This window comes from Stigmatopora argus, chromosome 15 (assembly GCF_051989625.1).
Source record: "Stigmatopora argus isolate UIUO_Sarg chromosome 15, RoL_Sarg_1.0, whole genome shotgun sequence".
NCBI lineage: Eukaryota > Metazoa > Chordata > Actinopteri > Syngnathiformes > Syngnathidae > Stigmatopora > Stigmatopora argus.
The window spans coordinates 8,975,246-8,998,719 of NC_135401.1; the positions used below are offsets into that span (position 1 = coordinate 8,975,246).

General features: G+C 38.8%; 2 protein-coding genes across 2 annotated transcripts; one reads left to right on the forward strand and one right to left on the reverse strand.

Annotated features, from left to right (window-relative positions):
- Positions 1-1,640: 1,640 nt before the first annotated feature.
- Positions 1,641-7,081, reverse strand: ivd (isovaleryl-CoA dehydrogenase). The gene is made up of 12 exons (XM_077621672.1): positions 6,812-7,081; positions 5,931-6,020; positions 5,806-5,857; positions 5,541-5,710; positions 5,361-5,454; positions 4,853-4,983; positions 4,680-4,776; positions 4,499-4,592; positions 4,323-4,404; positions 4,124-4,228; positions 3,499-3,571; positions 1,641-2,690 (listed from the first exon to the last, which is right to left on the reverse strand). Exons 1-12 carry the CDS (start codon positions 7,076-7,078, stop codon positions 2,557-2,559), a joined length of 1,389 nt encoding a protein of 462 aa, XP_077477798.1. The 5' UTR covers positions 7,079-7,081; the 3' UTR covers positions 1,641-2,556.
- A 379-nt stretch (positions 7,082-7,460) lies between these two features.
- On the forward strand, positions 7,461-22,158 carry itpka (inositol-trisphosphate 3-kinase A). The gene is made up of 7 exons (XM_077621697.1): positions 7,461-7,984; positions 14,187-14,286; positions 14,361-14,574; positions 17,369-17,573; positions 19,135-19,236; positions 19,614-19,685; positions 20,807-22,158. Exons 1-7 carry the CDS (start codon positions 7,709-7,711, stop codon positions 21,005-21,007), a joined length of 1,170 nt encoding a protein of 389 aa, XP_077477823.1. The 5' UTR covers positions 7,461-7,708; the 3' UTR covers positions 21,008-22,158.
- The last annotated feature ends 1,316 nt before the right edge of the window (positions 22,159-23,474 follow it).

Here is a 23,474-nt window from a genome sequence, read left to right on the forward strand (position 1 = left end):
TATCCCAGACAACTTTGGGTTGCTGATTTGGTTGCCAGCCAATCCCAGGGCACAAGGAAACTGATAACCATTCTCGCTCACACTCATATGTACCCATGGGCAATTTACAGTGTTTAACCAGCCTACCATGCATGTTTTTGGAATGTGGGAGGAAACCGGAGTACCCAGAGAAAACCCACACAAACCCATGAGGACATGCAAACCTGGGATTGAAGCCTCGATCTCAGAACCGTGAGGCCAACGCGCTGACCAATCGGCACCGTCAGTTTCAGAAACTGCTAACTTGATGTAAAGATTCAATTAAAATCGAGGAATTAATCTATTTATTGTTATATACAGTATATACTTGTATAAAATGCCACCAAACTACTTAAGCATTTAATTTAAAAGATGCAGCTGAATGTAATCAATTTGAAGGCCTTTATTTTTCGAACAGCTCAGCTCATCCTTGAAAGGATCGCAGGGGGTGCTGGAGCCTATCTCAGCTGATTTCAGGCACCAGGCGAGGGACACCCTGAATCGGTGGCCAGCCAATCGCAGGGCACAAGGAGATAGACAACCAATCATACGTTGGGGCAATTTAGAGCGTTCAACCAGCCTACCGTGCATATTTTTGGCATGTGGGAGGAAACCGGAGTACCTGGAGAAAACCCCCGCAAGCCCGGGAGAACATGAAAACTCCACACAGTGAGTGTGATTGAACCCTCGAATCCAGAATTGTGAGGCCGACCCGCCATTTTTACCGCAAATGTTTAATTAATAATGAATTAATGCTAAAACCTATTAAAAAGAAAACAGACAAAATACGTGGGGGTATAAGCTTCATGAATCTGGAAAAGATCTGAATTTTTAATGACTACAACAGACAAACCTGCTCTTTAGTTCAACTCAATCCAAACGAAGGAAAAGAAGAGGGCAATGTCTTAGGAAATAAAATTACATCGGAATTGTTGTCATTGATCAAGTCTCAGGTTATACTGAGTCAAAAATGTCAATATTTCCAAATTATTAACTCCCTTCATGTGCTGACTGCAACACAGATCAGTCTTAAATAAATCAGGATGCCCACAACACCAGTTTGTCAGTTTGAAAATCACACTTTTTGTATCTTCCTTGAAGGTCAAATCATTTAATAAACAAATAAATAAAAAACAACAATTGACTCATTAGCAAATTTGGTTCAAAAAGTCAACCCAAAATAAATACCGATTTTTCAGCATTGTTGTTATTGTGGGAATAGGAGATGGGGCCCCCTCAGCCTAGAAGCTGACAATCATGTGACACGTCACTGTTTTCTCTCCTCTCTATATTTGCAAGCTGTCAGTCAAACCAGTAAAAAGCATAAGTGCAGTTACATTATTCATGGGTATATTCCATTTCGTGTGCAAGCTACCATAGCTTCCTTGCTTTCCCCTGCAGTTAATGGAATGGAGACCTCACTAACGTGACTGGGCAAAACATCTAATGGGAAAAGTTTCTGAATTGTTGAGTACTTATAAACCCAATGATGGCAAAAAGGACCATAAAGTAAGCATAATCTGTGCACGAAATGTTAATTGACTAACACAAAACACTAATTTTTGGACACAAAATGCAATATTATTTACCGTATATCGTGTAAATCACGACGAAAGACTAGATAATCAGTATACAATATAGAACATGTTAAAAATGCTGCTTTTTATTGCACACAAAAGATGATCTTACATCGTACTGTACATTTATATATCTTCAAATTCAAGGGCATTTGGGGAAAAACTGCTTGCTGGGGACTATACAAGATTACAACCATTTAAACTGTTTACACTCCCCTAACACAGGACACTAATATTGTTTACTGCCAAGTCCAAGTGTTTAGTTTCAGCGTGAACTGAATTGTTCTATCAACAATGCAAGATTATGAAAGGATATTACAAAAGGACACCTGGAAGGCTGGAAAAAGTCAATATTGATTGTTCTGGTTCGATTCCAGCAGCAGCACTTGGCACCAAACATCCTGGAATGAAACCTAAGCTCAACCAAATCCCTTTGCATACTCACAATCATGACTGCAATTTCCTTCTCAAAGTATTCTGTAACTAAGAATTTTCTCGTAGAAGTGCTAATATGATATATATTGATTCATTCGAAATAGTACCAACCATATAGAAGAGGTAAAGAATAAACAAGAGTTGACCTAGGAGTGTTTACAAAAAAAACGGTTTGTTTGCCTTGGAGGTTCTGAAATTGAAAAATTATAAGTAGTAAAAATGTCCAAATCTAATAGAACTTAAATGCAGAAATGACCTTCTGTTACAGGAGCCTTTCACAATATAATTTAGTAATTGCTTGATATCAAAAAGTGGACATTAAGGCTACTTTGCATGTATTCACATGTTCATACAATTAACACTTGATAATTCCATGTATATAATGAACAGTGAAAAAAGATGTTCAAATATGATGCAGGTTAGCCACACTGACTCGTCAAATAAGTTAAGGCCGTTATGGTGTGAAGAGGTGTTTCTTTAAACAAAATTGCATTCTGGTTCACGGAGTGCTTTCCATAACGTTCTCTCATTTAAACATGGCATTGAAGGATCGTCCAATAATAAGGCGGCGGATTTCACTAGTTCCCGCGCCGATTTCATACAGTTTGGCGTCCCGCAGGTAGCGTCCCACAGGGTAGTCGTTGATGTAGCCATTACCACCTGGTGGAAAAACAGTGATGCTGATACTGATACTACTTTTAAAAAGTAATTCAGCTCCAATCCTACATTTAATTTCTATAGCCACCACAAGATGGTAGCAAAGCATTTTTTTCCCTAACAGACGAGGTTTGACTCAATGAAGATCCTCCTCTCACTTAAACATAGTTACTTCACTACATCAGATGATTGCAGATGATTTACAGTTAAGAAAAAAATCATTCGCCAAAGCAGAAACCTTAATAGAAGAATATGGCCATGATGAGCTGAGTAAGTACCAATCCGTGTAAAACCCTAATTTCCTCAGAGATTATTTCCAACTTTATGAGCATGCAATTGGTTTTACATATTCATCTTTAACATAATACTATTGACAAGTTTTATGCAAATGAGTTCAGTTCGGTCTAGAAATGGACCGATTAAATATGCAACAAAGACCAATAAAAACAATTATTGCTCAGTGCTTTCAGACTTGGCAGAATGACTAATTAAAAGGGATGGCAATGGGTGTTTAGAAGCATTCATTTGGCATGCAACTACAATTTATACGAACTCAATCCCCAATCTGTACATAGATACATATTCATAATATCAGGGAAGAGTAACTCATTGCATATTGGTTGTGTTTGTAAATATGAGTTAACTAGTTGTGGGCATGCCAGCAGAGCCTTCAGTCTATTAGTGTGCTGGAGCACGCCCATGCTGGTTGAGCCAGTCCACATGTTGAATGATTGCCCTTCCCCTTGATTTTCTTTTATATGCTACTTGAACTGTCGATTGTTAATAATAAAACAGACGTCTTATGACTCACCCAAACACTGAATGCCATCCAGCGCAACCTGGGTAGCATTCTCAGCACAGTACAAAATGACCCCAGCACAGTCCTGCAGTAGAAAAGAAAGCGACAACATCTGTGAGTTGTTTAAATTTTGTTGCTAGATGAAATATTATCAAGAAAATGGCTACATTGAATGTCAAGAGCTAAACAAAAAGGTTACACAATTTGAAAGTCAAACAATAATTTCAACTACCAATCTCCAGATTAAAAAAAAAAAAATCCAACCAAACAGTCCAGATTGTATCAGTCAAACCTAATGGCACAAAGCCATCATGCAATTTCAGTGATTGAAAATTATTCTCAGGATTTATGTCAAACAAACATGTTTCAATTGTCCCAATAATTGTTTTGCCTGTTTCCCCTATCTTGAGACTATTGAGATTGATTTCATCTTTGATGATTAGTTTTCCAGCTGAGCCTAAGTATTGGAAACATTTTGCATATTACTTAACAAGTTCAATTTGTATCCATACTGGGTAAAAAGCACATAATAGCTCAATGCCATCCAAAATAATGGTGTAGTGTGAATTACAGTATTTTGTACAAGTGTACATATATACAATAAATAAATATATATACAATAATTAGCGTGGCTCACCATGGCACTGAAGTGTCCTTTGTCACAGGCTCGGGCCACATTGTATAAATATTGCCGACTGGAACTCAACTTGGTGTACATGTCTGCCATCTTGCCTTGCATTAACTGTTAAAAAACAAGCATCAGATTCAAACATGGATTAAGACAAATTCACAGTATTTTAGGTCCTTTTTCTATTTAAAACATTAAATAGAGAAACCTGGAAGGTTCCAATCTTCTCTCCGAACGCTTCTCTGACATGTAAGTAGGGGACTGCAGCATCCAAAACAGCTTGCATGATGCTGAACGGGAAGAAATGACATAAAATATGTCAGTTATATTGCAAACAATACACAAATTTGCAGCCATTCAGTGTTAATCCCATGAAGTACTGACCCAACAGGTCCAGCTGCAAGTACCAGTCTCTCGAGATCCAGACCACTCATCATCACGTAGACCCCTTTGTTTAATGGACCCAAGATGTTCTCCTCTAAAATAGAAAAAAACATGTTTAACTCAGAACCAGAGGCTTTGCTCTTCTTTTTTTGGCCACCACAAGCGATTCCTGAAAACACACCTGGGACTTTGCAATCCTCAAAAATCAGCTCACATGTGTTGGACCCCCTCATTCCCAGTTTGTCCAGCTTCTGTGCAGTAGAGAAACCTGGCATCCCCTGTTGGATAAGACCACATCGAAGTGTAAAAACCATCACATTACAGGATTTTTCCACTAAATTGTTGAACACACACCTTCTCAACAATGAATGCCGAGATGCCTCTCTGATAGGCCTCTGGGTCTGTCTTGGCGTATACAATTAGGACATCAGCATCTGGTCCGTTGGTAATCCAGAACTTGTTACCATTCAGGATATACTCATCACCTGGGGGAAACGTAGAAAATCTGTGTGAGTGGGCGCAGATGCTAGATCATGCATAAATCGTCATTGCGTTTGTTTTTGAAACTCAAAGTAACTTCAAAAATATATGATATGAAATATGATAACGTTTAGCTAACAAAAACATATGAAAATTCATTTCATCACAAATACACATGAAAAAAATCTTAGCATAGTTGCATTTGTAACTATTGTGCCTTCATCAGAATGCATTTTATTTGTTTGTGGGAGTGGTTAACGTGAAATTTGGACAAAAGTGGACAATGAAAAATGATAAATTATGATTTGAAAAAATAACGGATTAAAACCACATTTGCGATTGAAAAAACCCAAAGCTAAACTTTAAACAACTTTTAAACTACCTTGCTTTGTCGCCTTGAGTTTCATTGACACAACATCAGAGCCAGAGTTAGGCTCACTCATAGCCAAGGCACCCACATGCTCGCCAGTCAGCAACTGCAAATAAATGACAAATATCAGACAAACATTAACTTCCTAGAGTTAGTCTATTCTAAAAGCAGTTGGTGCACATGCATACAAACCTTTGGCATGTACTTTTCTTTCTGCTTCTCATTGCCGTGGCGCACCATTTGATTGACACAAAGGTTGGAGTGGGCGCCGTAGCTGAGAGCGATGGCCGCCGACACGCGAGACATTTCCTCCATGACGATAACGTGATCGAGGTAGCCCAATCCGGTGCCGCCGTATTCCACTGGAAAACACACACGGAGTAGAACGTCAACCAAGTTCCCGTGATGGTCACGCTTGTCAAAATTATGGTTTTGAACAAGCAAGGATGTATACTACCTGGTGCAGTGATGCCAAGCAGCCCCATATCACCCATGTCCTTCCAAAATTCCTGACAACACAACATAACATCATCACAGTGCATTACTCAAACAGACAAGCAGTAGAAAAGCCTTAAAACTCACCCGCATTCCTATAAATTCATTTTTCTTGTCTATTTCATCAGCAAGGGGTGCAAGTTTTTCTGCGCAGAATTTACGAACACTTTGCCTGAGCTGTGCAAGACAAAGAAAAAAACCACTTGTGACATGAATGGGAAAAATGACTAGGATGCCATAATTCCACACATTCCTCTTTTTACTCAACAGCAGATGATCAGATGATGCATTTCTATATTTTTGATTGAGGTACACTGCAATATATTTTCATTTCATGGAAAATGTATGCAAACACACTAGGTTCAAACTGTAGAAATTATCTTAATTATACGGAAATGTTTTATTAAGTATGCAAGTTGTCTTATTGCATTTAGATGAACCTGCTTTGGAGGAATTACGGTACACTGCCACAACATTAGATGACATACGAATGCATCCATTGAGCTCCAACACAAGCGCAGCTGTACAACTGAAAGTCCGGAAAAGTGTATTCTAAAAATAACATCCAATTTGAAAGCTATTCTTAGCTATTTCAGACAGAAACTAACTTTATATAGCATGGCAGGCTGCCACCCAATCAAGGGTACGTTATGAAAGCCACCCACTTCACCGCACACAAACCCATTGACAGTGTCACCTTGCAATGTAGATATGCATAAAAATGCCTCGGCTAGCTTGTAGTTTTGAACTTATTACAATACATAAGAGCAATTATAATTATTACATTAGGTCAGATACTACCAACATCTTGAATGCAACACAAGTTAGATGTTATGTCATCTTGTCACGCGTGCTGCGTTCACGATCAAAATTAGTACCGGTTGTTAATAAAGCTCAAGACGAGACGCCAATTTAAAGTCGTCGTGTTTCTAGCAGTAACGTTGCGACATGACTAGTGCTTGTTTAACCTGAATCTGCTCATCTGTGAGCCCGTTCACCACATCGTCCACCGGGGTTGAAGCTCCGGCGCATCCTCGCCTTGCCAAGGCGGGGATGGTCAGTTTCGGGCTGAGGCGGAGAGCGTTTCTGACAGCAAACATGTTGGTCCTCCTAACGCTTAAAAGGAATGGACAAATGAAACGTGATATCACGCTCTTTTGCAGGAAAAATGCAGGACTCGCTTTTTCAACACTACGACAAACCTCAATTGATACTGCTTTTCTTCTACGCTGCATAGAGTGAGGCAGTGCACGATCGCCATCTAAAGGATGACACGGAAAATGACAAACTATTTTTTAATGCATTCTTTATCTCAGGATCTGCCATTGACGACGCTAGACGTTCAATCTAATTTGACCAAGTGTCTGGCAATGGCATTTAAAAATGTATAAATATATATAATATGTATCTTTATTTATACATCATATATTTATTTATATATCATATACATTTATTTATTTATACATCATATATTTATTTATATATCATATACATATATTTATTTATACATCATATATATTTATTTACATATCATATATATTATATCTACACGGCACGGACCATGGCCAGAGTGCGCATGCGTGTGGTACATGAACGCGCATCGCGCATCAGCACACACCTCCGCTCAGAAGCGGTGATGGTTACATAGAGGCAACTAGGAAGTCGTGTTAGCTGTTTAAATATTGGAAAAGTCCACACGAACCCCAACACCTGAAGGCAACACAAGCCTCGAAGGTTATTTTTCTGTTCCGCCAGGATGCGTTCAAAGCCACGCCAACGTAGGAACTCCCACCACTTGAGGCTGACTTTTTTTTGACAACTGAGTTCCACAGAGTTGCGATGAACTCCCACAGTGAGTCTAGCGAATGGAACCGACGCGCACATTCGGCACTGTGATGGAAACACCACGGGTACCCAAGGTGACCATCACCCCAGATGGGAGCGGCTTCTCGCGGGCGATGCAGCAGGAAGACTGGGGGCAAGGCGAGACCGAAGACGCCAGCGTTCGTCGAAAGTTGTCCACCTCCTCCGTCTCCTCCACGGGTTCCTCTGCAGTGGAATCGGAGGATGACCTGCTCAGTGACAACGAGAGTAAAAGCAAAGGAATTGTCATGCTGGAGCCCCTTCTGGACACCGGGGAGGTCAGTCCACCACTATTATTTATATATACAAAATATGATTTATACACTGTCACTTTTTTCATTTAAAAAAAATGTTTAATACCTTAGCTTTGTTGTTTAAAGTCTTTGTTCTTTCCCCCCAGTCATTGTACATCATCAGATTTATCAGAGTACAGTGTACACAAAGACCCTGTACATTGTATATTTACATTCTAATTTGAAAATTAATTTTCTGGACTGTTACTCCAATGTTTTGAATCCAACAGTTGGCAGAAATATTCACTTTTAGGGGAGTGTCAATTATTCAAGAACATTTGCACCGTATGGTTATTTTGGAATCCTATTTCTAGTAAATAGCAATGATCCACAGTACATTTAGAAATACAGAAAAATAGATGGTATAATAACTGGATTGAAGTGTTTAGAAGATGTCTTGTGTTTTTTTCATTTCATACATTAATCAATTAAAGCAACAGTGCAAATATAATGACCTGTGGTGCTGACATTGCTATGATTTCCCCCACAACAGATGGCCTAATTGATAAATTCAGAATAAGTGAAGCACATAAACAGAAGAAAGCAAACAACATCCTCCCGAAGGATCCCTTTCAGACAATAAATAAGGGGCCAATTACACAGTGATAAAATTCTATTTGCCAGCTTGATTTTCAAGTGCCATAAAATGTCATGGTGAGCACTTTGGCACCAGATTAGTGAGGAAAATAAGCCACTTCTACATTTCTGAGGTTTAGAGCCACTCTCCGTCCTTGTGTACATCTTTTTTTGAGATCCTAATAAAGATATATTGGACAAAGTCACAGATACTGTTTCCCATTAGAAAAGACAAGCATCTTGCAATGTCATTAGGCCCAGCGAAATTAGGTTATTTCTGCTTATGTTTAATGGCTTATATAAAGCCTTCAACGTCTTTAAGCAGTGTGCAAAAACTGAAACAACAAGTTGTGTTGACTTCAGGCCACTCTTGGGGGAAAACACTTTATGACAAACAACAACCATTAAGTTCTGTATTAAAGCTTTAAAATTGAATGCCGTTGATAGTACGGCTAAGAATGCGAACACTGTTTTGGAGTAAATGCTCGTCTAAGGTCATGTGTACAGACTGTTCAATTCAGGGTGTCCCTCGCCTGGTGCCCATAGTTGGCTGGGGTGGGCTCCAGCACCCCCCATGATCCTTGTGAAGAGAAGCAGTATGGGAAATGAATGAGTGAATAATAACAACTCACCCAAGAATTGGTATAAAGACGGTGACAAATACAAGTGAAGGAGACTAACTGGTTGCCATCAGCTTTCGCTGTAGGAAAAAAAAACTTTAACAAAATGGTGTGTGGTTTCAGGTGCGGTGGCTGTTTGGGCCGCAGTTGGTAGAGTGGATTGTCATTAGTCTGACTCCCTAATTACCTTATCCAATGCCGAAGTGTCCTTGGACAACATACTGAACCCCAAATTGCTGTCAGTGGGCAAAAAAGCGTGGTATAGCAATGATAACAATTGGCATTTGGATGTGTGTATGAATATTAACTTTCCATTGAAAATTGCCTTGGTGCAACTTCCTCATTCATAATATCAGTCCACTATCAGTAGCTATAAATGAAAAAGAGAGAACAAGAGAATGAAAGAAAGGGAAAAAACAACTTTCACACTTTGATCCTGTAAAAGAATTGTGTGGAATTAGGAAAATTTTGAAAGAGATGATTTATTTCCATTTTTTTTAAATATCCAGCAATTGTGGTGCACATTTGCAGTTTAAAGTTTACATGTCTTTGAAGTTCCCAATTTCCTCCCTCCTTAAGCACACAAGCTTCGGGGTTCGAAGGAGTGGCCTTGAGTTAAACAGAAGCAGAGGGTGTAAATATGTTCATGTTAACATTCTTGGGTGAGAAAAATTGTTGGTTAATCTGCCTCATGCCTTATTAGACTACACAATTTTTTTTGCTCAAATCAACATATTTGCTATAAACGAAACAAAAAAAATGATTTCAATATTTAATTTGTCTGCACTGGGTGTAGGAAGACAAATTTGTGTCCACAACAGCAGGCAATATGTTGGTAAGAGACAGAGAGCGTTCATAAGAGAGCAAAATTCAAAATTCATCAACAAAAAGTAGGAACACGTAGGATGGCATACTTTCTGCCACATGGTCGTGAGCCAGATCAGCAGTCGGTATGTACTACATTACACTTCAAGACTACACATACACTTGAAACTGTTGTTCACGACAGCCAACGATTCTTCAGGCTAGAATTGGCCTTAAAATTTGTAGTTTGAGTCAGGCAGTCACATTTATCACAATTCCAGAGATCATAGTGTACTTGCCAGGGAAGGTTTGGATTTTTCTCCCAATTCTTGCTCAGATTTAGAGAACTGCAAGGCAGAGTGTCCTCATAGCCACTGTAGTGTTTCATCTTTATGTCAACATTGTCACGACTAGATTTTGCTCTTCCACTCGTATGCCTATCTTACCCATAAAAGGACTGCGCTTGTCATTGTCTCTTAAACAAAGTCAATACAAATGACCTATTAACCATGCATATTCACATTTTCCTACTATCCCCTATCCCTGAATATTATAACGAAAAATAGCTCCAAAGGGGAATGTATTGATCATCGTTATCTTTTGTTAGTGGCCTTCTACACCCATGCAAACTCACATTAGAGAAGTCTAACATAACATTGTGTAATAATGTTCTCCCTCCATAAGCAAATATAGCTTTGACATTTAAAAAGCCACCAAAGCAGGAAGTCAATACCACGTATTCATCAATATTAAAAGGCAGTATTTCACAAGTAATGCTTGTGATTTCTAATGTTAATATGCTAATGAGTCTGTATTTCCCTCTAAAAGGAGTAGGCACCCTTTAATAAATCAGACATTAGTCATCGTGTCTGTCAGTCTAGTGCCTGCCTGTTCAAATCGCTCCTTGGAAGTGAGTGCCTATGCAGTCTGTACTCACAGTATCGCCATGGGCAACCGCTTGAATCAGCTTTGCTTTGTCAGCCGTGGTGTCCCGCACACCAGGAATCCGTGGCCAAACACAAAGCAGGTTGCAATGCTGACAAAAAAATATGCCAATGTGTGTATATAAAATATGCAGAAAGCCATGACAATGACCCTCTTAAGACATTTTTGGCTTTTAAATCATATTGAGTTTTAAATGAATAGACCACACCTAGTATAAGTGAATTTCAAGAGAATCCTGAATGCTCAAAGTATCTAAGTCGTAAATTGCGAAGTTCTTAGAACACTGGAATTACCTGCTGTAAATGGAGTCATGTCAGTAATATGCATGCTGAGACAACTCATCAATTCTGGTTGATGCGGGCCAAGGAATAAAAAGAACAGGTGCTTTTTTTTAAACAAAAATCCTTGAAAGAAAACGTATTAAATTATTAAATCACATTTCAACAGTGTCATCACTTGTCTCATACAGCTATTCTAATGAACTAATTGACTGCCATTGACAAAAATAGAACTGCCAGCGTTCATAATTGAAACGGTCCCAGCCGAAAGTCCACCACAGTATTTTCTTTTATTCTACTGTTTTCATCATTTCGCATAGAATATAACACATGTGTCAAAGTGGCGGCCTGGGGGCCAAATTTGGCCCGTCGCATCATTTTGTGTGGCCCGGGAAAGTAAATCATGACTGCCGACTTTCTGTTTTAGGATCAAATTAAAATGAAGAGTATAGATGTATATTAAATTTCCTGATTTCCCCCTTTTTAAATCAATAATTGTAATTTTTTAATCCATTTTTCTGTGTTTTTAGTTCAAAAATCTTTTAGTAAAATCTAAAAATATATTTAAAAAAAAAAAGCTAAAATAAACATTGTTTTAGATCTATAAAAAACGGAATATTCAGGGCTTTTAATCCAGTTCTTTTAATCCATTTATTAAAAAAAATCTAAATATTTTATCTAAAATGGTCCGGCCCACGTGAAATCAAGTTGACGTTAAAGCGGCCCGCGAACCAACCTGAGTCTGACACCCCCTGGTATATAACATAACATCCCCAAGCCATCATTGGAGGAGGATAACATGTCAAAATCACACATTGGCTCTTGGAAACAATCTTATCAACCTCTCCAAACAACCTGCCATGTTTTATAGAAATGTGATAATGTAACTGCTGAAAAAGTGTACACCATTTCAGCTGTTCCCACTTTTACGAGAGGGAAATAAAACAGACAGCTCCCTCACAGTGTGAAGCACTGCTGTGTGTTTGTGAAATATGCAAGCTGTCACTTTGTTTTTCTTGTGTGTTTGCATATCCATGTGTGTTACAAAAAAGGGTGGAAGGGGGGGTTCGCAGCAGTTCGAGGAGACGAGGCCCCGCAAACAACCATGTAGAATAAACATATCTGACAAGAAACTGAGTCATTCGGTGCTGCTTTGTGTCCCTTTCACCCCTTTTTTTTAAATCCTGCAAGCCGGCATGAGAGAGAAAATGAAAATGCGTTGAAAAGAAAATGTGCCCTAAAAACCTTCAACAACATATAAACCTAAAATTCAGCCTTCAAAGAAAAAAATAATGTCTCTTCACCTTATATCCAGTACAGTTAAAATTAATTAAACTTCTATTGTTGTTGTTTTTAAATACAGAACCTACAATAGTCATTAAAGATAACAATTTTGCACTCATAGACATTACATTACTGGTTCCATGGGCTTTAATTTTAATTAATTCATTTACCACACTGATGATGAAATTACAAAAAAACAATGCATGGCATGCCATCTTTAGAACGTGCTCATTCTTTGGTTTGGTTAAGAAAATGATGTCAAAATTGCATGGAATTTAAATAATCTTTTATGGATGATGGTGGAGATTACACAAAAGCTGGTATTAAAAAAAGCAATGAAAATACATGCCCATAAAGTATTGAAACAGATTAATGTTACCGTTTTTATTTTACAGTTCATCCCTGCTAACTTCAGGCAAAAGGTTTCCTATATCATAGTAGCCTGGTTGCCAGTCACATAATAAAGACAGGCAACCAAACATTTATAGAATCACTTTGTTGAGATGTCATCACAAGTGTGGGACAGCAAGGTGATGGAAAGCTTGCGAAATGTGGCAAATGACTGCTAACCAATAGACTTTTATATAGTCTTCACAAGAAAAAAAACTAGTATTTAGTTTTCAAACAAAAGTTATTTTAATGCATCACATCCAGATTCAGATAACTACTGAACTGTTGACTAGAACAAAACTATTTTCAGTTTACAGCAAAATTAAATGACTCATTTTCCATGTCTTTAGCAGTGATTTGTAATTGTCTTTAAGAAAAAAAGAAGAAGCCAGAGAGTACTTGTCAGCAAGGAACAGATAAACAACAAGTGAAGACACAGCTATTACAGACATTAAGTATACATTAATATAACTTCTGGCAATTTCACAACACTCAACATCCTATGCATAATTTATATGTTACTTTTTGTGGCTGCACGGCTTCTTTCTTGTTATGACCGTTCTCATGGCCAACTCAAAAGCAATCTTTGAACTTCTACAGATGGTATTCATCTTGTACAGTATGTACATAGTGAATGAAAAGACGTACTAGTACAACAAACAATGTAAGACGGGTGTCAGACTCAGGTTGGTTCGCGGGCTGCTTTAACGTCAACTTGATTTCACGTGGGCCGGACCATTTTAGATATAATTTAGTTTTTTTCTTCATAAATGGATTAAAAGAACTGGATTAAAAGCCCTGAATATTCAGTTTTTTATAGATCTAAAACAATGTTTATTTTAGCTTTTTTTATATATATTTTTAGATTTAACAAAATGATTTTTGAACTAAAAACAGAAAAAAATGATAAAAAAATTACAATTATTGATTTAAAAGGAGGGAAATCAGGAAATGTAATATACATCTATACTCTTCATTTTAATTTGATCCTAAAACAGAAAGTCGGCACTCATGATTTACTTTCCCGGGCCACACAAAATGATGCGGTGGGCCAGATTTGGCCCCCAGGTCGCCACTTTGACACATGTGGTGTAACATATGTTTCTAAGGAAAATATCAAAAGTGCATCCACAGGTTGAGTGAATTGTTGAACAATTTTAGCCTTCTATTTTCAATTTGTCGACCTATCCTTTACTGTCGGCCCTCCCAATTCAAATGGATTTAACGTTTATCCCCATCAATGACAGTGAACAAGCCAACATGTTTTTATTGTAATCCTCATCTGTCCAGCAACACAAGCCATGGTGGAAGTTGAAAACCATGGTCCAATGGCCCTTCAGTGCCATCCAGAAAAGAAAGCTAAACTGGGTGCAACTCGCAGGGCATAAAGGTAAAGTCATTCTGTCTGAAATCGCATAAGTATTCGACTTCCGAATCATAACACCATGTCTACTGTTATCGCAGGCAACTTCAAAGCGGCAGACGAAGGCAGCATTCTCAAGAAATTTTCCGAGAATGAGGTGCAGTCTTTTGAGAAGCTGAAAGGCGACGCGCTGCTGCCATTTGTGCCTCTTTATCATGGCGTAGTAGAGAGAGACGGAGAGTCTTTCATCCACATGGCTGACCTGCTGGCATCCTTTGACCTTCCAAATGTCATGGACTGCAAGATGGGTGTCAGGTATGACAGTTTTGCTTCACATTAGATGAATTGTCTTATAACTTAAACCAAGTTTGAACTCAGGGATTTGCAGCATCCTGTAGTCCAGTCCAGGGGTGGGCAAACTGGTACTCGGTCGTTTGGTCGCCGGTCTTTTGGTCGCCCGGAGGGTTATTGATAATTACCATTTAAATCGTTGCTCAAATTCCCTAAATACAAACTGCGAATTATTATTTACTCATACTTGATACCGTATTAATTATTAGGCTAAAGAAAAGCTCAAAATTTCCCGTACTTTTATTGTGTTTTGTTGGAGAACTTGTTAAGAACCTGACTGACGTCCCTTCCTAAGTGGACAACTCATGTACATACAAACTCTTATACACTCACACGTCCGCTCAGTGAAACTGCTCAGGGCTATTGTTGGCTTTTATTGATGGGTAGACCGTGTTGTTTTACCTTGTTTTGTCGCCGGTCTTTTGGTCGCCTGTTGTTTGGGTCCGGGCGACCAAAAGACCGGCGACCAAAAGACGGTGACCAAAAGACGGCGACCAAACGACCGCACATGGGCAAACCGGTCCTCGAGGGCCGCTGTGGGTGCAGGTTTTTGTTCCAACCGATCCAGCATAGACACTTTAACCAATGAGATTTCTGCAGAAAACAAGAAGCACCTGACTGCAATCCACTGATTGCACTTGTAGGACACCAGATTGGTGAAAAGGTGTCCCTTTATGGGTTGGAATGGAAACCTGCACCCACTACGACCCTTTGTGGAATAGATTGCCCACCCCTGCTATAGTCTTAAATCAAAAAAATTGAATTTAAGCCCGTTGAATGTCTCCTAAAATGTAATGAAATGTCTTAAATCCAAAATTGAAAGGTCGTAAAAATCTATTGCTCTTACTTTTATTTAGAAGAAGCATAAACCCAGTCTTGCTTTTAAACTTTGCAATATTTGAAGGCGCTGCCTGAATTGCTTGGCCAGAATTCACAATTGCTGTGTGCTGTTGTGTGTTGACTTACTTAGCATAGCCGTAGGGAAAAATTCAAACTGAACCAAATTACATTACTTGCACCCATGAGTGCAGGTTTAATGACTTGTGGCTTCTGGACAAAGAGTTAAGTGAGTAATTCAAGCTAGTGGAGAGAAACACATATGAAGCACACTGCATTGGATGCAAGAAAACTTTACAAACTTGCTTGGAACATTGCTTATCAATTCATTGGAATCTCACTCCCAGCATCGGCGTCCAACGTGACCCAGTCTGCTGCAAAGAATTGTAAATAATTTTCATATACAATGCAAGTAATTCCTGGTCTCCAATTTTGTTTTAAGTTTTGTCTAATTGGTGTTAAATTGTATTCATTACGGCCTTAAAAATTCTTCAAATTGGCCAAAGAGACCACGGCCAGCCTGCCATGTGGGCAGACAGGGTTCAAATCCCAGTTGAGACACATTTTTCCTCAGTGGTTTCTATATATTTGTAGTCAAGACCTTCCAATAATGACAAACTGAACTGTGGCCAATTCGTGGCGTAGAGGTTCACTCACCTGACTGCTATGTGGGAGGCTGGGGTTCGAATCCCAGTTGAGACACATTTTTCCTCAGTTGTTTCTATATATTTGTAGTCAAGACCTTCCAATAATGACAAACTGAAGTGTGGCCAATTCGTGGCGTAGAGGTTCACTCACCTGACTGCCATGTGGGAGGTTATTATTGATGACTTTTTATGTGTCTCAGCTGTAGCTGCAGTAGAGATTTTATAGCCATAAAATAGTTTTTGAGGGTTGGATTGATTCCGACAGCTGAAGGCGTCGCTAGGAAATTGACGGACCGCCACCATATCCCAAAAATAAGCATGGTAGAACACTCTAAATCGCCCCTATTGTGAGCGTGAATGGTTTTTTGTCTCATTGTGCCCTGTGATTGGCTGACAACCAATTCAGGGTGTCCCCCACCTTCTGCCCATAGTTGGCTGGGATAGGCTGAATGAATGAATTTCATCAAAGCATGATTTTTACTGTTGGCAAATAATATATATACTGGCTCATAATCAGATGTGTTTGCTCTGCCTTAACACCCACATACATTTATCGTGCAAAACGGAGGTGTATTCTACCACTATTATAACCCAATGAAGTCATTGATACAAGGTTGCCATGACAATAACAGTTGCTACTCTGCTCGCTTGTTCTCATGAGAGTTCCCGCCTGAGAAAACCCACGATTGGTCTCTGGTCAATTGAAAAGACCAACAAGATTAAATGGTTGCATATGTCTATAGCATTGTTTTCAGTTTGTAGAATGATGACATTTGAATGCTGAAAAGACAGCTCAATAAGGGAACACCTGTTCTAAGGGCAAGTCTTCTGTTTCACTTCCTGCCACAGTTTGCACATACACTGAACACGCATAAACAGATTGTCCCCTCTACTTCCCTTTTCACTCTCTCACACTTCATAGAGCAATCGTCCACACACTAGCTGCATGATGACACGTTTGCATCACATTCACGCTCTCAGGGTGTCCCTGGAGACTTCCCTGTTTGTTAATCATACACTTTCCGCTTACTTTCACAAATGCTTTCTGTTTCCCCCATGCCGGAGTTTCCGCTTGGCTCCCCCACAGAGTAAGTGCAGCTCAAAAACTGAAACAGGGGTCACGTGAGCTTGTTTACGAGCCCATTAGTCAAATCATCACTAGTTTTGTCAATCACCCAGAAAGTGCAAAGCATGTACGCCCTAAATGTAAACAGCTTCTGCTATTTATTTTTCCAAATGCCGACGGCGTGTAAATATGCTCCTCACACTTGTAGAACATATTTGGAGGAAGAACTGGTTCGCGCACGAGAGCGGCCCAAGCCGAGGGAGGACCTCTACAACAAGATGATGGAGGTGGATACAGAAGGGCCGACTGCCCAGGAACACTCGCAACGTGGAGTCACCAAACCTCGCTATATGCAGTGGAGGGAGAGCATGAGCTCCAGCAGCTCCATGGGCTTCAGGATAGATGGCATCAAGGTACAAAAGACACTGACATGATAAACTAGATCAGGGGTGTCAGACTCAGGTTTGTTCGCGGGCCGCTTTAACGTCAACTTGATTTCACGTGGCCCGGACCATTTTAGATATAATATTTAGATTTTTTTAAATAAATTGATTAAAAGAACTGGATTATATCCCTGAATATTCAGTTTTTTTATAGATCTAAAACAATGTTTATTTTATCTTTTTTAATATATATTTTTAGATTTTGCAAAATGATTTTTGAACTAAAAACACAGGAAAAAAAATGATTAAAAAATTACAATTATTGATTTAAAAGGGAGAAAATCAGGAAATTTAATATACATCTATACTCTTCATTTTAATTTGATCCTAAAACAGAAAGTCAGCACCCATGATTTACTTTCCCGGGCCACACAAAATGATGCGACGGGCCAGATTTGGCCCCCGGGCCGCCACTTTGACACATGTGAACTAGGTGATCATTCTAGAAAACCCTCCCAGTCAAAATTGATTGGAGGTCTGTCACAATCAATGGCAGTGAATGAATTATTTTGATAGAACTCCATCATACCAGGGCCAGAGCGCCAGGCCTTTAGGGGGGCCCGTTTTGCAGGCAAAAAGTGGGGTTACAGTTGGACAAGTGGAGAGTATAAAACAGGGGTGCTCAATATATAGATCACATTATACCATTCAATCCCCAATGTACTATTGGTAGATGGCGTGACAGTCAAATCTGATCCAGTCTTTTGGCTCTTTTAATGAGGTTATCTGTTGACAACAATTTATGTCTTTGGCTGACAGCCTCGGCTAACATAAAAGAGCTGTGACAGCTGCTCGTTAAGTGATACATTGATCAAAATCACACTGCAATTCGGTGCCCTTTAGTGTTGATGGGACAGGAGCTCTCTCAGTTTGACAAACTCAGTCTCAAGCATCTCTCCCAATCCATCAAGTCTGTGCCGAGCGAATTTCAGTATTTTAAGAACAGCGGCACACTGTCGTGTCATGATCGCCTCGACTGGGTGGCGAGGACAGAACCCAGGATGCAAGAGGCAGGAAAAAAGGCAAAGGGGGTGCTGGTGCACGACTCAGGATTTTTAATTAAAAAAAATGGTCAATACTAAAGCTGGCCAGTGGAGGAAAGGGAAGCCAGGAGGGACAAAAGGGGTGAAAAACACACAATCACGCACGCACGCACACCACCAAAACCCCAACAAAACGTGTGTTAATGTGCACACATGAATTTACAAATAGAATGCTTACAAATAAAATGGAATTGTACATTTGTCGTTAAGCAACATTGTACAAGTAAAAGTTGTAAGAATAATAAAAATACAATATTTTCTACTTGATCATTTCTTTAGTAGCTCACATGCTGAAAAAGTGTGAGAACCTCATAACATGTATAACTGCTGATACTCATCACCCCCGGGCCGGGCACTGTTCACATTTGTTCCGCAACTGGATCATACTATGACAAAATTAAGAAGAAAAAGGCATGTTGTAAAATTGTTTAGTTTTGCCTAACACATGAAATGATTGTACTTATCCTGTGTAAATTCTTTGTGATCAGAAATGTGATGGCACATGTCGGACTGACTTCAAGAAAACCAGGTCGGAGGAGGACATCATCGAGGTGTTCAAGGGCTTTGTTGAAGGCGACGTCAACTTTATAGTATGTGGCAGCCACTCAATTGAAAGCAAAGATGACAAGATGAGTCTATTGCCTACAAGGACAAACACGCACACACAAGGCAGACCACCAGGCGATGATTTTAGTACAATAAATCGGCCCGAAAAAATTCTTGACTACAAAAATAGTGACACTTTATTAATATGGTCTGTCGCACTATATTCAAATCTACTTTTGTTATTTGCATTCTCATTCCTAAAGATGAGGATGAGCCATGTTTTGCCCCCCCAAAAATTCCCGAAAAATAAAACACATTTGCTCACCATGAAATTTGCCGAATACGGAATGAATAAAGTTATCCAAGTTAAATGCCTGTAACGTACTGACCACGTGCAAATTGTTGTTGTTTTTTGACACAGAAGTCTTATCTGACAAGACTGCTGGCAATCGAACAGGCGCTGAAAACATCAGAATTCTTCAAGCAACACGAGGTGATGATGGTGATATTTAACATAGTAGCTAACTAACATGTAACATGCAACGAACATTTAAAAATTACAAGGTTTTCCTTTTTGGCTTGGACAAAAGTTGGTTAGAGCTTTTATGTGAAAGTGTCACTCAAACATAAGCTTATCTGTTGTTCATTAAATTTCCTGGTTTGTCACTTCTTCTTTTTGTCTCCTCCAACCGGTCACCCTCGTGCCAGTCATCATATATTCCATAGGTTTTGTCTTTTCATTTATCTCATTAAACTAATTATTGGATCACTCCAAATAACAAAAAAAAGTGTTTCATAGTTTTCCTCACATATTTTTAGTGGAGCATAAATTAATCCCTCTTTGTGTGACGTTTAATGTTAAGTCTTACTACCGTATTTTCACGACTATACGGTGCATCATATTTTTAGCCGCAGTGTCAATAACGAGTGCTATTTTTGTATTTTACACACACAAAGGACGCACCGTTTTTATAGACGCAGCCAGGCCTGGCAAAACATACACCAGCTTAGACATACACGCTACACCCACACGCTAAAAACACGTTTTTAAAAAGGCAACGGAAGCAAAACTGAGTTTGGTTGTACTTTATTTAGCCATTTTACAATGTACTCACGTCATCATCACCCACAAATCCATTAAAGTCCTCATTTTCGGAGTTTTATACGTTCGTCCAGGCGACCACAATCCATTCGCAAATAGTAGCTAGCTAGTAGCTAGTGTAACTTTTCCAAGGCTGCTTTCCATGCTTCGTCAAGCTGTGTTGATGTCGATGTATACAGGCCACAATCCATTGGGTGTATTGACAAAAGAACTACATATCCCAGTGGTCACTGGGCAGTACTTTTTCTACGGGGAAAATAGTAGGGCTGCTTGCCGTAGTTGTGAGAGCTGTAGAGGATAGTGTACGCTATCGACTGATTTATTTTATTTTATCCTGATAACAATTTTAGTATTGGTCCATATATAAAGCGCACTGGATTATAAGGCACCCTGTCTATTTTGGAGAAAATTTAAGACTTTTATGTGCGCCTTATAGTCGTTAAAATACGGTACTTGGTTTCTGTTGAGATGTCCTTTTTCATACTGTCATTTTGTGAATTTTTCTAATTCAGGTCATTGGCAGCTCTTTTCTTTTCATCCACGACCACACGGGGAAAGCTCAGGTGTGGATCATTGACTTTGGCAAGACCACCACCTTGCCGGAGGGCCACGTGTTGAAGCATGACATTCCCTGGCGAGAGGGCAACCGCGAGGATGGTTACCTTTTGGGCCTGCGGAACCTCATCCGCATCCTGGAGGTTATGAGCAGTTAATGAGTCTTAACTTGAACTGGGTTCATGCAAGTGGGGGGGAAGGTCTCCAGGTTTTTAAGGAGGTTTTAACGTGGTGGGAAACAGGCACACACACTATGTATTTAGAGACATTTTATGGAAGGATGTTATTTGCTTAATAAGATACTAAATTAAGATTCAGGAAACTAAATTGCTTCATTTATTATTCAGTGTTTCTCAGTACTTTTATACACATGCTTAACATGCCTCACTCTAATTTGGCCTCAGGCTTTTACATTGATCTTAGTGTAGGGAGAACGAATATGGAAAAAGGAGTATAAACATTTACTGTTTGAAAATGAAAGGAATTATCCATATTCTAATGTTTGGCCTAAGTCACATGACCACAACACCTGTTTTTGACAGCATTGTACAAGCTACTTGTTTAGAATTTTAAGCAGTCATTTTGACCTTGTCCAAACAACTTTCAACATTTTTTTTAGGAAACTGCAGGATGGGCACTAACCCTTTTGAAACCCAATGTGGTTAACCAGTTTGAGTCTTGGTCACTAAATAAAAAAGCTTAAAAGGGTGAGGGACTATATACCTTGTTTTGTAAACATTTTCTTTGCAAATATTTCAGAATCATCACAGATGAGTGGTGGTATTGTTTGAATTTGAAAGATTTTCAGTGTCTGATTCTGGGATGTCAAGGAGTGATTAAAAGGGTTCCAGATGATGGCCACCATTTTTTCTTTACCTGATAAAGATAACTTGCAATGCTTACTTTATCCACATGGTATCAAGGCAGGAGAAGCTAAGAAGTTGTTGTCAATCATTCACATTATTTGCTAAAATGTGATGCCAAGGTGTGTTTGGCTGGCCACTGATACAGGGTGTCCCCCGCCTCAGCTGGGATAGGCTCCATCACCCCCTGCGACCGTAGTGAGGATAAAGTGGTTCAGAAAATGAATCAATGAATGAATGATGCCGGGGTCAGGATAGAATAAAATGCTCCTTTTATGGGTCTAAATGGGCAGTCTGCTATTCATCCAATGGAGGAGAGGATATATATATATTTTTAGTGGGAGTGGTTATTAGTACCTAGCTGTTTTTATCTTTTAATATACTCTGACAAATGTACATTGAATTGATGTATACCTTTTAAGAGTAAAACACTATTGTGGCTTCTTCATGTTTTCCCCTTTTTTATTTATTTACCATATACTGAGTAACAATACAATGAAAATGATCACTATTATTTATTCATGTCGGGCACATTTTGGTTAGATGCAAATGTGAGAGACAGATACATTGCATAGTTCACACTCAGCCAATATCACAATTCAATAGGAAATAAAATGTATAAACACTATGTTAGACCATGCTAAAGAAAATAAAACTTGATTCTTGGATAAGCAAAACTCTTTTCCTTCCCTTCCAATTATAATTTCTTTTGTAAGATTATCCTGCTGTGTCTGTGATAGATGTCCAAACCATTTGAACTGGGAAGATGGCAGTAATCACTGCCAGTTCAAATAGGTCGGAGGTCAATTGCCATTCATGACACTGAATGAGTTCAGTTTAAGCTACTAAAGATCAGCATAAAAAAAGACAATTATATAACCCAAAATGTAAAAATACAAACATCTGCGATTCAGTATTAAGTACTGAGGAACACTCCAAAAGCATAATCATAAATACCGAACATTATATTAATTTCCGTGTAGTAAAGCACACATGAATGGAGCAGCTTGCTTGGTAAATATTCTTTGTTTGGTAAACATAGATACCACAACAAATTTGTTGTAATATTCAATGGCAGTGATCGACTACAAATATGTGGCGATATAAAACATTATGCATGAAAAAAATTAAAAAAATGTTAGTCCAGTGTATAAAGTCGAGTAGAAAAATAGCTATTATTTCACAGCTGTCTATTTTAAGTCAATATGCTAAGTCTAAATAAAACAACTTCTAAACCACAGTAAACGCGCATAAGGAAAAAAAATTCTGGCATTTGTGAAAATCTTAAATTCTTTTGGAAGAGGTTAATAAATTAGATTTAATAAGAACAAATAATTCTCTAATTACTATGGGTGGAAAAATGTTTCAAATACTCTATTTTTAGATCTTAATTATTTTTGACAAATGCGTTAATTACTTAATGAGAAAAAACAATGCAAAATTAAGAAATACATTTTGAGGACCACGAGATGATGGCACAAATTCAGAAAGTCATTGAGTCACAAGCTCAGACGTAGAATGAGTTAAACTGATAAAATAAAGGTACTATTATATTTTAGAAGTAGTTACCCAACAGGTTGAAGAGAAAATTAGAGCAGGCTCTTTGTGGCCCGCCCTTGAATTTAATTAAAAGCGAGGAAAGAGCGACGCATGCTGTACAAACTGCTACTTGGTCACAGGAAGCCATTGCCATGACAACAATGACAGGAAAGGTGGCTAAATGTTCATGTTTTCTTCTTTCAAAACCAGCCTCTGTATAGAA

What these genes read in the sequence shown, in the direction of transcription:
- ivd (XM_077621672.1), bottom strand. Translation starts at nt 7,078, where the DNA reads ATGCAGCGTAGAAGAAAAGCAGTATCAATTGAGGTTTGTCGTAGTGTT. An exon ending in TGAGGATTGCAAAGTCCCAG is followed by an intron (nt 4,593 to 4,679) that starts GTGTGTTTTCAG and finishes TTTCTATTTTAG; the next exon opens with AGGAGAACATCTTGGGTCCA. An exon ending in GGATGGCATTCAGTGTTTGG is followed by an intron (nt 2,691 to 3,498) that starts GTGAGTCATAAG and finishes TTTTTCCACCAG; the next exon opens with GTGGTAATGGCTACATCAAC.
- itpka (XM_077621697.1), top strand. Translation starts at nt 7,709, where the DNA reads ATGGAACCGACGCGCACATTCGGCACTGTGATGGAAACACCACGGGTA. An exon ending in GACTGCAAGATGGGTGTCAG is followed by an intron (nt 14,575 to 17,368) that starts GTATGACAGTTT and finishes TCACACTTGTAG; the next exon opens with AACATATTTGGAGGAAGAAC. An exon ending in TCAGGATAGATGGCATCAAG is followed by an intron (nt 17,574 to 19,134) that starts GTACAAAAGACA and finishes CTTTGTGATCAG; the next exon opens with AAATGTGATGGCACATGTCG.